This window comes from Pistacia vera, unplaced genomic scaffold (genome assembly GCF_008641045.1).
Source record: "Pistacia vera cultivar Batoury unplaced genomic scaffold, PisVer_v2 Contig223, whole genome shotgun sequence".
NCBI lineage: Eukaryota > Viridiplantae > Streptophyta > Magnoliopsida > Sapindales > Anacardiaceae > Pistacia > Pistacia vera.
The window spans coordinates 1851831-1868666 of NW_022196028.1; the positions used below are offsets into that span (position 1 = coordinate 1851831).

Consider the following 16836-nt stretch of genomic DNA (forward strand, 5'->3'; position numbering starts at 1 on the left):
GTCCTTTTTCTATTCAACGAGTGATGCATGATGATAGCTGATTATGGACAAGTTTTCGGTCTATTGTCTTGAATAACATAACCTAAGTTAAATAATCCGAGCTTGCGTGATTGTTGCTTAGATTGATCTATTCTCCTAATTCTTAAGGCTGCCATTGAATTAAATTTAGAGAGGTTGTTTTAGGTTGTTCAAGGATTAGTATCTACTTGAAGAGCTTGTTTCAGTAGTGACAAACTAAGGGAGAATTCGGGTAACAGAGCTTGTTGTTTCCTAGGGTTAGTAGTTCCATAATGAAAAAATAGAAAAATGTTACAGTTACTTTATGTCCAATGCATGTTTAGGTGGATATTGAACAGAGAACTGATTGTTTAACCTGATATTTTATTTCTCTGTTTTACTTTAGTTTACCTTGATTACAAACCCCCTTTCTTTACTGTTGTCAAGTTTACTGTTTAGAGTTTAATTTGCGTTTCTGTTGTTTTTATTGTTTTAGAATATAGAAATTAATCGAGTCATTCCCTGTGGGATCGACCCTTGCTTGCCTTTTATACAATTCAGTAGTTACGTTAGTAAGGTTAATTAATTTGGTGCATTCGGCACGCTACCAGTCTGCGTAACCCAATAATGCTGAAGTAGTCGACAACTCCAACAGAAACACGCAGTTGCAACTGCTTATTGGGCATCTAATACAGCAGGGTGGGGTGCTGGTGTGAGATTAAGCCTTGATTCGAATGACCATTTTTCCTGCATAATTCCACTGGATTCAACATAAAGAATTTAACAGTTGGGATTCCAATAGGAAGAACATGTATTGTATGAAAATTGATTGGGACGGGATATTCAGACTGTATTGTCATAATTTGATACAAAATAATGTGTTGTCAATTTTGTGGGATTCTTCAACATATAGGTGTCGCCCCATAGGTCAGTGTGGCTTTCATAGCTATTGTATTGTGAATCCTTACTAGCAACTTGGATATAGCTGTCTTCCATGATTTGTGTATGTTGACCAGGAAAATCTATATTCAGGCTGTAAAAGAAATTTCATAGCTGAAAGATTCATTAGCAGCCATGGAACTGTGATTTACAGCATCCATTAAGTGAAAAATAATGTCTACGAAGATGTTCCGTATTCGGTTCTGCAAAAGACCAAAGATGAGTGTGAACAAGCCTACTTGGAGGACAGTATCTGTGAAGCTGTGAGCATGAATCAATGGAGAAATTGAGCAAAGGAAGCAAAGAAAAGGATTCTTGCAAGAAAAAAAAAGTATGTAAACCCAATCTAAGCTTTAATTTGAGTAGTATATGTGTAAGTTGATTCTTGAGTGTTTGTGTATGATGCATGATAAGAAGTATTGGCTATTTAGATGCTTGTTTGATGGAGAATAATGTGTAGAAGTTCATCCAAGATGAGTAGTTATGTAGATGTGATGTTTTGGTATGAAATTTTGAAAAGTTGATTTTGGAATTTGGAAGTGTTGAATCTGGCCAGAATTGAAGTTAAGTTTTGTGAGTTTTTGCTCTAATTTTGGTGGATTTGGAGAGATGTGGAAGTGTGGCCAACCAAGTATTTGCATGTGTATGTGAATTGTTTGATGAAAATTCAAAGAGAAATGCATGCATGAGTTTGTTAAATCTTGTTGAAGAAATTGTTTGAGAAAGGAAAGAATTGTAGTTGAAAGGTCACGTTCAGCTAAACCAAGTGTAAGTTTTAGTATTGAAGAGTGCATTTTGTTATGCAAAAATTTAGAATAACACTTGGTTATGTTAGTTCAATGAAATGAATGGCTTTTAGTGGATGGTTCAAGTTGCTTGAACTTTTAGCATTAGTTTGAATGGCATATTGGATTTAGTCATTGAATTATGGGTTTTGAAACTTATGACTTTAGAAAAATGATGGCAAGAATTGCATATTAAATTGTTGTAATAGTGTAGCATTGATGATAGTAAAAGATGGGTGATTAAATTATAATATTACAATATGCCACCATAAATTGTCAAGCTTGTATGCTTCAAATTAGAAAGATCATTCAAAGAATGGCTTGGCCAAATGAGTAAATTGTTGTTTCTTGTTTTGAGATTAGTTATAAACAATATTTTATAAGTGATTTTATTGTATAAAGAATAGAAAAGCTTGCCCAAGTATAAATATCAAAGAAAATAGAAGTTTTGTTTATGTATTAAATACGTGACCATTTTAGAAATTGCTTGGTATGAGTATAGTTTTCATGCCTTAATATATATTACAAGCCATAGAATTTGCTAGAAGATCTTGAGAATATTATGTATTGACCAAAAGTTTAGTTAAGAATGTTAGAAAAAAATTAGAATTTACCCAAAGTATATATGTTATGCCATATGTTAGATTCAATTTACAATGATTAATATGGCAATATAGATTAATGTATAGAATGTAGCCAAAAGAAAAGAAGAAAGAAGGGCATGTATAACAAATTGAAGTTGATGGTCATGTAAGAGAATGCAAATTTATGGCATTAAGATTTGTATTTAGAAAGTTGTACAAGGCATTTTTGTTACATTAGAAAAATATTAGAGAGTTATTTTATGACATGGTTATGTGAAATATAAGTTTGAGAAAATCTAGTAGCATAATTGGGCAAGTTAGTAGACTTAATACGTAAGTTGTGACATAGCTTTTTATAGAAGAAATTAGATTGCCCAAAATGTAGAATTCATTCCTAGTTGAATTGTGCCGTTTTAATATCTTACTAATAGAATTATAGAAGAGTAGAGTTTGTGAGAGATAATGTACTTGTGTATGTGCACATTTTACATAGCATGATAGAGTAGAAGAATTACAGAATTATGTGGAAATTATAGAATCGCGTACGTACACACGATGCATAGAATTTAGAAATAAAGAATAAAATAGAAAATGTTTAAGTTAAGCATGTTACTAGAATAGAACTTTGGGCTTTCTAGAAAAATATCGAAATAAAAGTCATAGAATTAATAAAATACATGCCAAAGTCAGACACGTGTTTTAGGATCATGCATAGATAGCATATAAATGCATGACATAACATAGAATATATTTCAGAAATTTTAAAATTATTGGAAAAATGTCTAATTAGTTATTTTACAGATTTACAGAGCATGTTTTCAGAGAGTTGTTGTGATGGAGAACCTATGAGCATTCATTGCGTTAGCTAGTGGCGACAAAGATGTAGAAGTTTCCCACATGCATATGGCCATTAGTGAGTGGCCTGAGAATAGAAAACAAAATTGTACAGTCCGCTTGAAGTGCATGTGGATGAGGACTGCACCTAAAAAGAATTTTAGAATATGCTCACACGGCCAGGGTTCTAAATCCATGCCTCTACCTAGTCCGATTGGCAAACCATAATAGAAAGTAGAAAGAATTTTAGAAAGAAAGAAAAAATAGAATAAGAAATAGAAAATAGAAAGAATTTCAGAAAGAAAGAGAAATAGAAAATAGAAAGAATTTCAGAAAGAAAGAAAAATAGAATAAGAAATAGAAAACTGAAAGAATTTCAGAAAGAATTAGAAAAGAATTTTTATAAAGAATACAAACATGATCATTTGCATATGCATCAGACATTTTATGTGCATTGCATCTCATGCATTTATGCATAGATTAAACAATTTATTTTATTATTGCGTGCCTAACCAGCCAAGAAAAGAAAATAGAAGCCCATGAGAATAGAAAAGAAAAAAAAAATATAAGCCTATGAGAGTAGAGAAGAAAAGAAAATAGAAGCCTACGAGAATAGAAAAGAAACTAGATATATACAAGAAAAGAACAGAAATTAGATACATGCTAGAAAAGAACAGAAATTAGAACATGACAAGTAGCAAGAAAACTTAGCGATTTGTTGAGTAAAGAAGGAAAAAGAAAGATGTAATCTAGCAAAGAAGAGAAGTAAAATGATAAAAAATAACACAGTACTAGAAAGATTTTTAGAATGTTTTGAGAAAAATAGAAGACTGCTAAGTAGTACGCCTAAGAATAAAGAGAGAAAGCAAGTAGAAATTTAGAAGTAGTATAGCGAAAACGGGGATAGCGGAGTAAGAGCATAGTTAGATTTGGTTTACTTACTGAGCATTTATAGCTCACCCCATTGCTTTCCTTATTTTTGCAGGTATAAGATTGTAGTGCTCGGGAGATGTCAAGCTAGCGAGAGGATTGCACACACTGTCTTAGCAAAGAAATTTAATGTGGATTTATATATGTGAGAAATAGTCATTGTGTGATAGCATGTTTGAACTGCATTAAGGATAAAAATTTTAGACGAACACTCTTTTTAAGCTAGCAATTCTCTAGATTCTCTCTATAGGATACTCAATGAATACTTGCCTAGTGAGACATTACAACTTTAATACAAGCTAGGATCCTGAAAGATAATACTGTCAGTAGAAAACAATTTGGTACCAACTACCATAGGTGTAATACACACATTTGCTTCTAACATTCTTGTTTTTGCAAGAAGATCAAAAATGTACTTGGCTCGCCTTAGATGAATACCATGAGTTGTCCTAGTAGCTTCAATATCAATAAAATAATGTATTGAACCAAGATCTTTAAGACTAAACTGAGCATTTAAGTCTTGAACCAGTTTTTTAATGAAAGTAGGATGTCCATTAGTGATCAAAATATCATCAACATAGATAAGGATGCAAATCATGCAGTTGTCAAGTTTGTAGGTGAATAAAATGGTATTTGACACAGAATTGTGAAACCTCTTATCCAAAAAAGCTTGTTTCATCTTTTCATACTAAGCTCTTGGAGCTTGTTTGAGGCCATAAAGGGCTTTCTTAAGTTGGCAAACATGACCAGGGAAAGAAGGATTTTCAAAACCCTCAGGTAGATACATAAAGACTGTTTCATTAAGAATCCCATTTAGGAATGTATTGTTAACATCGATTTGCTTGATATCCTAGCCATAAGTCATAGAAAGAGCTAGGATAATCTGAATAGTGGAGGGCTTCATAACAGGGTTAAAGGTTTCAAAATAATCCAGCCCACGTGTTTGTTGGAATCCTTTAGCAACAAGCCTAGCCTTATATTTTTGAAGACTACTATCAGCATTATACTTAGTCTGGAAAACCCATTGTTGCCAACAACATGTAAATCATTAGTTATAGGAACAAGTATCCAGGTGTCATTCTTTACTAGTGTATTAAATTCAACCTACTTTGCCTCTTTCCATTCTTCAATTCTTAAGGCCTCTTTCACTGAAGTAGGTTTAGCTTTGATAGAAACCCTTGGAATAGTAATAAGGGTAGTTCTATTTTTAGTTGCCTTGGATCTCGTGACCATCTGATACACATTTGTAAAGGCTGAAGCATATTGAGTCTTAGAAGAAAACTTTGAGGAACTCAAGTCAACTTGAAAATGGTAGGGTGGTAATGAGGTTTCAGATATTGTAGGTGAGGACAAAAGCTGAGAAGAGGTTAATTTGACTTCTAAGGTGCAAGGAGGCAAATTGTGAGGAGTGTTAGCAATACCAGTTGAAGTGTGTGGTAATGATGATGAAAAATAAGCTGATTTGGATGGGGAAGACTTCTCAGGAGTGGTAGAGTGTTTGTGTAAGGGAATATCCGATGTAGAGGATGTAACAGGTGCTGTAGAAGGTGACTTATGTTGTGTAGATTGCTCAAGGATGGTGGACTGATTATGTGAGGTAGTGTTTGATTAGAAGGGTATAATAGATGCTATAGAATGAGTACCCTTACCATTTGACAATGGTAGACTTGGCATAGAACAGGACACTGTTGGAGACTTTGTAGCTGGAGGTGCTGCATCAATTGACCGAGAGCTCTACATGGAGGTTATAAAGGGAAAACTAGAGGGCTTGTGTTCAGGTAAAGCTGTATGGATAGGTGGTGAGGTGGGATGGCCAAAATCATGTGCATAAGGGAACTCTAACTCATTAAATTTACCATTGGGTGTAGTATAGACTTCTCCTTCAGAATTCATGCATTTATAACCCTTGTGAATAAGACTATACCCTATGAAGACCCTTGGAGGAATGTAGACTGAATTTATGAGAATTAAAATCCCTGAAGTAGGGAAAACAAGCACAACTGAAAACTTTCAATGTAGAATACAAAGGCAATCTACCAAATAAAATATGATATGGAGAATTAAAATGTAAAACTGATGATGGCATACGATTTATCAAGAGTATAGCTGTATCGAATGCACACCACTAAAGATTCATAGGCATAGATGCATAGGCAAGCAATGTTAAACCAGTCTCGATGACATGCCTATGTTTTCTTTCACTACAACCATTTTGTTGATGGACATATGCACATGACTATCAAAATTGAATGCCAACCTTAGTAAGATATGAGACCAAGCCTTTATACTCTCCCCTTTGGTCTGACTAAAGACATTTAAGTTTGTGTCCAAATTGCCTTTCAACTAAATGATGAAATCAAATGAAAACAAATGCAACTTCAACCTTTGTTCTTAATGAAAACAGCCAAGTGTACCTATTAAAATCATCTTTGAACTGAACATAGTACCTAAATCCCTCTAAGGAGTTTAAAGGTGAAGGCCCCCAAACATCACTATGCATAAGACCAAGTGGTTCAGTGGCCCTTGAGTGAAAGGCTAGAAAATGATTTTTGTGCATTTTTCCAAGTAAGCAATCATCATAGAAAGCTACAGCGGATATTGATTTAGTGTTAGACAAAGAAGTAGAAGGAATATGATGCATGATTTTGGAAAATGCTTCAGCATAAGGGTGGCCTAATCTTTGATGCCATATAATCCTAATAGAATCAGCGTGACATGAGAAGGCAAAGGTGTGAATTGAAGGTTTTAAAATATCAATTTGAGACTCAACAACACTAGCATCAGAGCACAAAGAATTCCTTACTCCTGCAACAGTACATAAGGAATCAATTACAGTAGTAGCTAACACATTGCTCAAAGTATTATCATTCTTAGGATAACACAAATAATTCATAGGTAAGTATCATTCCGTAGCAGTCACAACATGTGCATTATCATTCATAGCATCAACATGCATTGGATTAAGTAGTGAACAAAAAGTACTTTTATTGATTGGTTGCTGTGTACAATTGACGTTATTAGGAGTAATGTGATTGTCAGTACAACTTGCAGACGTAATATTAGAGTTAGACAAAAACGAAAGTGGTAAACTAACATCATCAGGTATTGAATTATGAGACTACTCAGTACTTGATGAAACACAACCAGATTGAGAAGAGTACTTGGAAACTTATTAGACTCTATTAAAGACACAAAGGATCGAGAACCAGGTAAAGCAGATTGTGCAGGAATTTTAGTTGAAATTGAATTCGATAAAGGTTAGAAGTAAGGGTAGAAGGGAGATTCAACTAATACAGCCTAGCTTTAAGTTCTCCCTACAGCAACACCATACTAGTGATTTTGTCCTTAACCACACAACAATCAGATGAGAACTCAACTATAACATTGTTATCTTTAGTAAATTTAGAAATGCTAAGTAAATTTTTTGTAATTCTAGGTACGCATAAAACATTTTTCAAATAAATACATTTGGAATGTAAGGAACTAGGCAAATATGTAAGGCCAACATGTGAAATATTTAGGTACTCACCGTTGCTAACTTGTAGGTGCTCTGTTCCATCATAGCTCCTACTAAGATTGAGGTGATTCATGTCTACATTAACATGATCCATAGCCCTGGAATCCATAGACCAGGCGGGGTCTTGTGTGGCTGCTGCTGTGGCTATCATTACAAAACCAGAATGTGCAAGACCAGGTAGGTGTGAACTGAGCAGCAAAATATGCTTGAGTTGATCTAGATGGTTGCTGACTGGGTACTGCAAACCCTAATTGACCACATTAGGACTGGAACTTGTAGTTGCAGAAAATTGTTGTCTTGACAATTGTTACTGCCTAGAAAATTGCTATTGTTGACAATTACCATGATTAAGCTTAGAGATCTGATTCACTTCGTAAGGAGAGATATAAGGAAGTCCATTTGGAAGTTGTTGTCCACTAGAGATAGGAGGATAAGATGGTCTGTTATGAGGCTGAAATGGACCAAGACTATTAATTTGTCTCCTGAATAAGTAGGTAAAGTTTGCAGCTAACCAAGATTACCAATTTGACCTCCAAAGTAGGGAGGTGCACCATTGTATGATGAATTAAATCTATAGTAGCATTGGATAGCAGTGTATCCAACTTTGCTACATATTTGACAAACCAATCTGCCTCTATTGTTTCCTCGAACTCTTCCTCTTCCAATTTGAGTAAAACCATGAGTGTTGTTACCAGAAAAAGGACTTCCATACTGTCCTATGTAAGCTGAAGCTGTGTAGGGATTAATGGAAGGTAAAACTCTTGTATTGGAAGCAAGGAGCTGAGAGTGATAATTTGGAAGGTAATGTTGAGGTGTAAAGGAATGATTTGGTATATTTGGAACAGAGGAAGTTGGTAATGGCGTATTTAGGAAAAGAGAAAGGTTATTAGAGGACATTGTGTTATTGTGGAGGGTTGAATAAGATGTTGAGTTTCCTGAATTATTAGTGGTAGGACTATAGATGGCACTATTTGAGAAGTCGGGAGAATTAAACTTCTCAATTCGCATTTCATACTTTTGAAGCAGGTATTGTGCTTCTCATAATGAAACAGAATCAAACTCTGGACCAAGACCATCTAGAATCAGTTGCAACAAATATTCATCATAAATCAACTGTCCACTTGCTGATAAATTATCAGCTCTACCTTTCATCTTTTTCACATATTCACTAACAATTAAGTTCCCTTTTTGAGTATTTTGCAAAAGGTTTTTGAGATGCAAAGCTCTTGCCTTAGAGTCATTTAAGAACTCATGCTCAAGAGTAAGCCAAATAGCAGTCGATTACTGACACTTGGACAAATAGCTAAACATACATTCGGATATTAATGCTAGCAACCAAGTAATCATAAATTTATCAGTCCTCTTCCAAGCTACATATGCTAGATTAACTAAATTTCTTGCCCTAATTTCTCCTGCTCCTGAAGTGGTTTCATTCTCACTATCAATTAGTGGAGAAGGGCAGGGAACTAAACTTGTTAGATGGTCTTCAAGCTCATGAGCTCCAACTGCTGCTGGAACTTGCGATTTCCAGAACCATAATTGTCCCTGTAATTGTCTCTTGTCAATTTAGGGTTTACAACTTGGAGGCTAGAGGGAAAGGCTGAAGTGAAGGAGCTGGACGAGCTATGGAGCATGTTAGTCCCTGATTTCACTGACTAATCAGAATCGGTGTAATTTGCCATTGACAGTTAGTCGGTGGCTCTAATACCATGTGAATCTTGAAGAAATTTGGAAGAAAAACTTCTAGACTGCAGTTTAGTAAAGAAAAAAAAAAAAAATAGAGGAAGTTGTGTGAATTGTAAGCCGATTTTTTTCATTAAGAACAAACTGATTACATACTGCTTTATATAAAAGAGCAATGGAGTAGTTAACTGAACCTAACTACTTCGTTTAACAACTTCATTGAAATGACATCACTTTGGCACTTTTACAACTAAACCCTTAACTTTATAGACTGACACTTTAATCCACATTCCCCCTGAAACCAAGCCAATGTCTATTCTCTGTGGATCTGACTTCTTAGCTTTCTTCACTTCACAGTCTGACTCTTTGATCAACACTACAATATTTTATATAAAAATTATGGAACTCAAAATCGTGAAGAGATTTAAATTTTGATCCCTATAGTTTTGGTATACTACTGAAGGATACTTATTTCAAATACTAGTACTTTGTTCTTTGACTTCATAAATAGTTAGTAGACTGATAATTGAGTAAAACATTATGCTAAAATGATAAAAATACCTCTCTAAAGAATAATAAAAATGATTTATATATATAATACTATTGTAATTTGAATTATTTTCCCTTCAAGTTATTAAACAAACACGTTATATACTAGCGTTGTTTGTATAATGTCTTTTTCATTTCTTTTTAAATGATATTTTTTTTTCATTTTTAGTATAATTTTCAAGTCATTTAGCAGTTAACTAATGATATATTAAGTTAAAGGACCGAAATAATAATATTTGAAATGAATGTGCTTCATTGTAGTTGACTGAAATCAAAGGGATGAAACAAACATTTTTATGGTCCTGAAGTCAAGTCGTATCCATGTGCATTTAATTATATATCCTAGGACTTAGTCTATGTTTTTATTATCTTTTCCTATTCTTTAAAATTAACGGGATTTAATTTTTTTTTTTTTCCCGAATTTGAGATAAGCAAAGCATAATCATGTTTAAATTTTTTATTTTGAATATTTTTTGACTCAACGAACTTGAACTTAATCTTGCAATCCATATATATTTTGTTATTGTCTTAGGTATCTATTTTACATTTGTTTCGTTTTCCTCCTCGTTTAATTTCGGTCACAGACTATCAGTCTATCGATGGTTTTCAAAGTATATTTATATGTGACAATGACTTAATTTATTAGACATACATATGAATCAGGTAAAGCATTAAAATTTATTGTATCTAAATTTTAATGCTCATAAATTTTCAAGTCTTCAAACAGTTAGGTCTATCCACCGGGAAGACTTGGACCTTATCGAGTCTTCTAAAATTTAAATAGAGGACACTATTCTACCCCAATGGACGCGCAAGAAAAACTCAGCAAGACCTTTCATTGTCGTCATTGACATCTCTTAGTAGACCAAGACAAATCTGTCACATATACCTAGCAACACAGCCTAAATCCCAAATGTTAAAAAGAAAAAGAATATACATATGACATAAAGTTATATATACGTACAAACTAAAGATATAATTTTTTTTCTTTTATACAACTTGATTATATAGAGTCCGTTTGTATAATTACCCATGTTTATTGAGTTAGCTTTTTATATGCATCTATCCATTTATTTTGTATAATAATTTTTTTAACCTTTTCTTGGTTATGGGCTTGGTTAAATCCAATGGTCATGAAGGAAATTTTTTTTTTTTTTTTTTGGTTAACCAAAGATGTTTGAGCTAGCTTATATGTATCTCAACTAATTCTCCAAGATCTTAAAATTGACAACCAAATAAATCTCCTCAGTAACCACCCCTATTAAGGCCTATGAGGATCGAACTCAACAACTCATGTTAGACTCTTTTGCTTTTTTACCATCAGGCCACCTAAAGTTAAAAGATCCTAGATTAAGTAAAAATTCTAATTTACAATAATCTAACCTACACATACAAAGTTGAGATCTTAATTTATGTGCCACCCATGTGAAGTAACTTTTCAACTCAATTGGCAATTTTACTATTGTAATAGAAATTTTATTTATTTTTTTCTTTTGAATTTGTGAAGGCTAGATTGATTTCTCAAGGTAATTGATATTATCATTCACCATAAAAGATGGATTGCCTTTGCTATTAAAATTATTTACCTTGACATTTCTAGGCGTCATGTTTCTTCCTTTTTTTTTTTTTTTTTGGGTTTAATTAATAATTTTTTTTCTTCCGTCAACGTTCAATATGTATACCTAAATGTATAAGAATATAAATACAACAAAATTTTCAAGTCTTTAGACAGTTAGGTCTATCCACTGGGAAGACTTGGACTTTATCAAGTCTTCTAAAATTTAAATAAAAGCCTCTATTCTAACCTAATGGATGCGCAAGAAAAACTCAGCAAGAGCTTTCACTGTTGCAATTAACATCTCTTAGTAGACAAAGACAAATTTGTTACATACACCTGTCAACACAGCCTAAATCCCAAATGTTGAATATATATATATATATATGACATAAAGCTATATATATAAATAAAGATTAACAAAGTATGAGATAAGTAATTATCAAAAATTTAATTGAAAAAGGATTTCTTTGAGAATAAATGGGGTTTATTTAGATATTTTAATACTTTTAAGAGTTTTAGTGGGTTCGATAAAATGTGAGGTTGCAAACAGCGTCACTCTTAATATAATATAAAATAACTAAAATAACTCATAATATATTACAAAGTTACTGAAATAAAATAGCTAAAATAACTTATAATATAACATAAAATTACTAAAATAACCTAGTTTATTTAAAGTCCTACACAAATCTCATTTTCAAGATTTATACTATTCTCATTCAAATCAAATGCAATAAATACAACTATAGATACTCAGAGAGAGAAAAGAGAAATGAACCATACTATACTTACTCATCATCTTACTAACCATCTTACTATCCTTTGTAAATATAACGCATAGTACTGGTACTATACGCATAGTACGGATACCATATAAAATTTTAACAAAGGTTGTAAGATGGTTAGTATAAGTCGTGAGTAAGCATAGTATTTTTCAAGAGAAATCGATTGAAAGTCTTTGTGACTAGTCCAATAAAATTTTCTGACCGGCGCTTCACCCGGTGGAATGAATATTCATTCCGTGGACTTAAATATTTAAATATGAATCATTCCCTTCTCTTCATTGTATAAGATTTTCAAGTTTTAATCTAAAAACAATATTTTATAAAACAAAATATTATGATTGCTTTTTATATTCACAACAAATAAAGATTAATAAAGTATGAGATAAGTAATTATTAAAAATTTAATATTAAAAAAGGATTGCTTTGAAAATAACTGGGTATATTTAGATATTTTAAAAATTTTAAGAGTTTTAGTGGATTTTTTTAGAAGTGGGGTCAAATTAGATAAAACGTGAGGTTACAAATAGCATCACTCATGTCTCAAAATATAAAATAAAATAACTGATAATATAATATAAAATTACTACAATAACCTAGTTAAGTTTAAAGTCCTACACAAAAGTCATTTTCAAGATTTACTATTCCCATTCAAATCAAATGCAATGAAAATACAGCTATAGATACTCAGCGTCAAAGGCTCATTTCTATACTTTAATTATACGTCACTTGGAAAGTTGGAATTCGCACTACGCTTCCCTATCAATACGTCTACTAAACCTTGCAATGTAGAATCTTCGTATATATACCCAGTCGATACGACTGTCAAAACATTAAACAAATTCTTTGGCCCTTGATTGGTTTAAAAAACATGTTAGTCTCCATAAATTGACGTGCTAATTCTATTATTTTGAAGATTCTTGATATGAAAATAAAATTCAAAGCTTGTGGAAATTGCGAATGAAGATTTAACTTACATGAATGTGTACGGAAGAGTTTTGAAAATTCCAGTCCTTTTGAGTTCCATATATAGAATTAAATATATGCATTTATCCAGTGTTGTCAATACTTCACCTCCAGATTCATAAGATGCAGACATTTCATATTCTTTTCATGCATTCTATATTCTTTCTCCTATCTGCACCTTTTAAAGCTAATGCGCAACAAACCCGGTTTAATATAGGCCCGGGATCTTCTCTTGCACCCACCAAAAACTCTTCATGGCCGTCTCGTTCTGGTCTCTACGCCTTTGGTTTTTATCGGCAACGGAAAGGCTATGCTGTTGGAATTTTTCTCGCTGGAATTCCTGAGAAAACTGTAGTCTGGACTGCAAACCGAGATGATCCACCAGTCTCCAGTAACGCTACTTTGCTGTTAAATTCTGAAGGCAGGCTTGTCTTGCAATCAACAGAAGGCTCAGCTTCTATAGCTAAAATTTCAAGGCCCGCCGCATCCGCTTCCATGCTAGACTCTGGCAACTTTGTGCTTTATAACACTAGTGGAGGAATAATATGGCAGAGTTTTGATCACCCAACTGATACTATTTTGCAAACTCAAAGTCTCCTCACAGGGAAGGAGTTGCTTTCAAGTGTTTCAGGAACTGAATATTCCAGGGTGAGATTCCGTCTTAAGATGCAATATGATGGAAACCTGGTGCAGTACCCAGAGAATACTGCAGACACATCTACATATGCTTATTGGGCGTCAAATACTGGGACGTCTTTTACAAACGGGTCGGCTTATGAAGTCAAACTTGATGTCGATGGCCATCTTTACATGGTTAGTTCCATAGGCCTCCCCGTAAAAAACATAACAGAGGGAGGATATCCAACTAACGAAGGAACAATCTATTTGGTAAAAATTGATGGGGATGGGATACTCCGATTATATTCATACAATTTAAGACAAAATGGTTCAAGGTTAGTTGTATGGGAATCTCCGGAAGATAAGTGTGTGCCTAAGGGTCTGTGTGGCCTTAATAGCTATTGTATTATAAAACAGAACCAGAAATTTGGCTGTATATGTCTTGAAGGATTTGTATATGTTGACCAAGAAAATCAATATTCAGGCTGTCAAAGAAATTCCTCAAACCGGCATGGAGCTGTAAACTACACAATTCAGGAATTGGATAATTATTACTTCGAAGATGTTTCATATAAATTTCTACAAGTATCCAAAGAAGACTGTGAACAAGCATGTTTGGAGGACAGTGATTGCGACGCAGCACTATTTAGTACTACAAATGGAAACTGCAGAATGCAAAAGCTTCCTTTGAGATTTGCAGGAAAAGATCCCAACGGTGACTCATCAAATATCGTTCTTGTCAAGGTAGAAGTTACTTCATCCTCTACTGATAGCGGACCTGTTGAGCACAAAGAAAGCAAGAAACATCTCCCGGTGGATATGATCATAATTGTCTGTTCTTTATTTGTTGCTTTTATATTTGTTATTTTCGCAATATTCGGTTTTGTTATCTACAGATATCATTGCTGGTCATATAGGAGAATTCTTGACGATTGCTTTTGCGAGGACATTGCCCCCACATCATTTAGTTTTGCAGAGATTGAAAAAATGACTGAAGGTTTCAAGGAAGAGATTGGTAGAGGATCTTCAGGTACAGTTTATAAAGGGACAATGATGAATTGCCAAAAGTTAGTAGCTGTCAAGAAATTAAAGAAGGGGTTCGCTGAAGAGGAAAGGGAATTCCTGACTGAGATTAAGGTAATTGGGAGAACCCATCACAGGAATCTAGTTCGTCTACTTGGATATTCCTCCGATGGACCCAAAAAGGTGTTGCTATATGAGTACATGAGCAATGGTTCTCTTGCTGATCTTCTCTTCACTCCAGAAAAGCAACCTAACTGGGTTGAAAGAATAGGCATCGTTCACGATATAGCGAGAGGCATTCTCTATCTACATGATGAGTGTGAAACTCAGATCATCCATTGCGACATAAAACCTCATAATATACTCATGGACGAGAAAATGCATGCAAAAATTTCTGATTTTGGATTAGCAAAGCTGATGAAACCAGACCAAACCAAAACTTATACAGCAATAAGAGGAACGAGGGGATATGTTGCACCAGAATGGCATCGAAATATACCTGTGACAGTGAAAGCGGATGTTTACAGTTTTGGAATTGTGTTCTTGCAAATCATATGTCGTCGAAGAAGTATGGACGAAAATCTTCCGAATGATCAAGTTATTCTTGAAGATTGGGCTTACAAGTGTTTTGATGCTGGGGAGTTGATTCAACTAGTAGGTGATGAAAAGGTTGATCTAAAACAATTAGAGAGGATGATGAAAATTGCACTTTGGTGTATCATTGATGAGCCATCCCTTCGTCCTTCAATGAAGAAAGTTTTACTTATGCTGGAAGGGACTGTAGATATTCCAATGCCTCCTAATCCTGTTTCGTATCTGAGGGCTATCTAAGTCTTGTTTGTTTTTATATTTCTGTTTTAGCCTTCAAATGTCACTATAATGGAAAATAAGATGTAACTAATTGTTTCAGGGTGTTTTCATTCATCTACGTCTAGTTTTACACCAATTTTTTTGTTATGTAGCTTTATATATGTTCTTCTAAGTAATGAAACTAATATATATATATATATATATATATATATATTATTCTTTTTTTTTTTTAATCATCAAACTTATTGTCTATTGTATGGGCAAAAAATCGCCTTGGTACGTAACATCTACAGCATGGCTCAAGACCATAGCCCAACCTTGGATAGGCCCATTAGCTATCTATTAAGGGTCCAGTGTTCTATTCAAACCCTAAAGATATCCACTTCCTGTTTCACTACTATCCTAATTCTTCCAAAAGATCCATCTATATCTTCTAATTCATCTAAAATCTTGAACCTTATATGAATTAGGACTCTTACTATTACAAAGGCAAGTAAATCAAAGACTTTCCTATTCACTAAACTTCTATCATTATGGACTCAGAGCCATACTAGGATTCAAAGATCCTATGACTATTATATAGATAGAGGTCTACCCTCTCATAAGGGATTCATGATCGGATATTCAATTTCCACTACTCAAAACCATCTACTTACTCCTAAGTTCTTGCTCTTGAGAACCTGACACCCTCGCAATAGTCTTGGTCTTCGACAAAACTCCCGGTCCAACTGGATTGTCAATGGCCTCAACCTCACGGGATCAAACCTTATTTCTGTAACCGTATATTTTTTGCATCTATAGTTTGGTGCCCACCGTGGGGCCTTGACAATCATCTGCCAATGATAACTTTCAACATGAGAGGAGGCACGAAACTCCCTCCGACTGGCATCGTTAATCAGAAAGTTTCACCATGATAAGAAAGTTTTTGTTTACTTTTCTTCATTTTAAGTCCATTGAAAGTATCTAGGAATCATTCAAGTACCATATAATATTTGTTCAACATGAAACATAATATTTTGAAACATTAAAACGCATCTCCCATGTTTATTATTTATTCATGCACCGTTTTAAACATTGATCACATTTTGGGACTTTATGTTCATCAATGCATGTCTAATTGCCTCTTTGGAAGGTATTTCATGTTTTAAATATCCTTGTGTGTCTTGGGCTTGTTTTAGAATGTCGAGAACATCGCTCCAGAACGGACTTTCGATCCAAAATCCCAAAACCCTTACGTAGATTCATTCGACTCTGCAATTTA

The 16836-nt window shown here is 33.9% G+C and overlaps 1 protein-coding gene across 1 annotated transcript; it reads left to right on the top strand.

The window, feature by feature from the left end:
- Window positions 1-13247: 13247 nt before the first annotated feature.
- LOC116130678 (G-type lectin S-receptor-like serine/threonine-protein kinase LECRK3) lies at window positions 13248-15596 on the top strand. The gene has a single exon (XM_031416402.1). The coding sequence runs from the start codon at window positions 13248-13250 to the stop codon at window positions 15594-15596; it is 2349 nt and encodes a 782-aa protein (XP_031272262.1).
- The last annotated feature ends 1240 nt before the right edge of the window (window positions 15597-16836 follow it).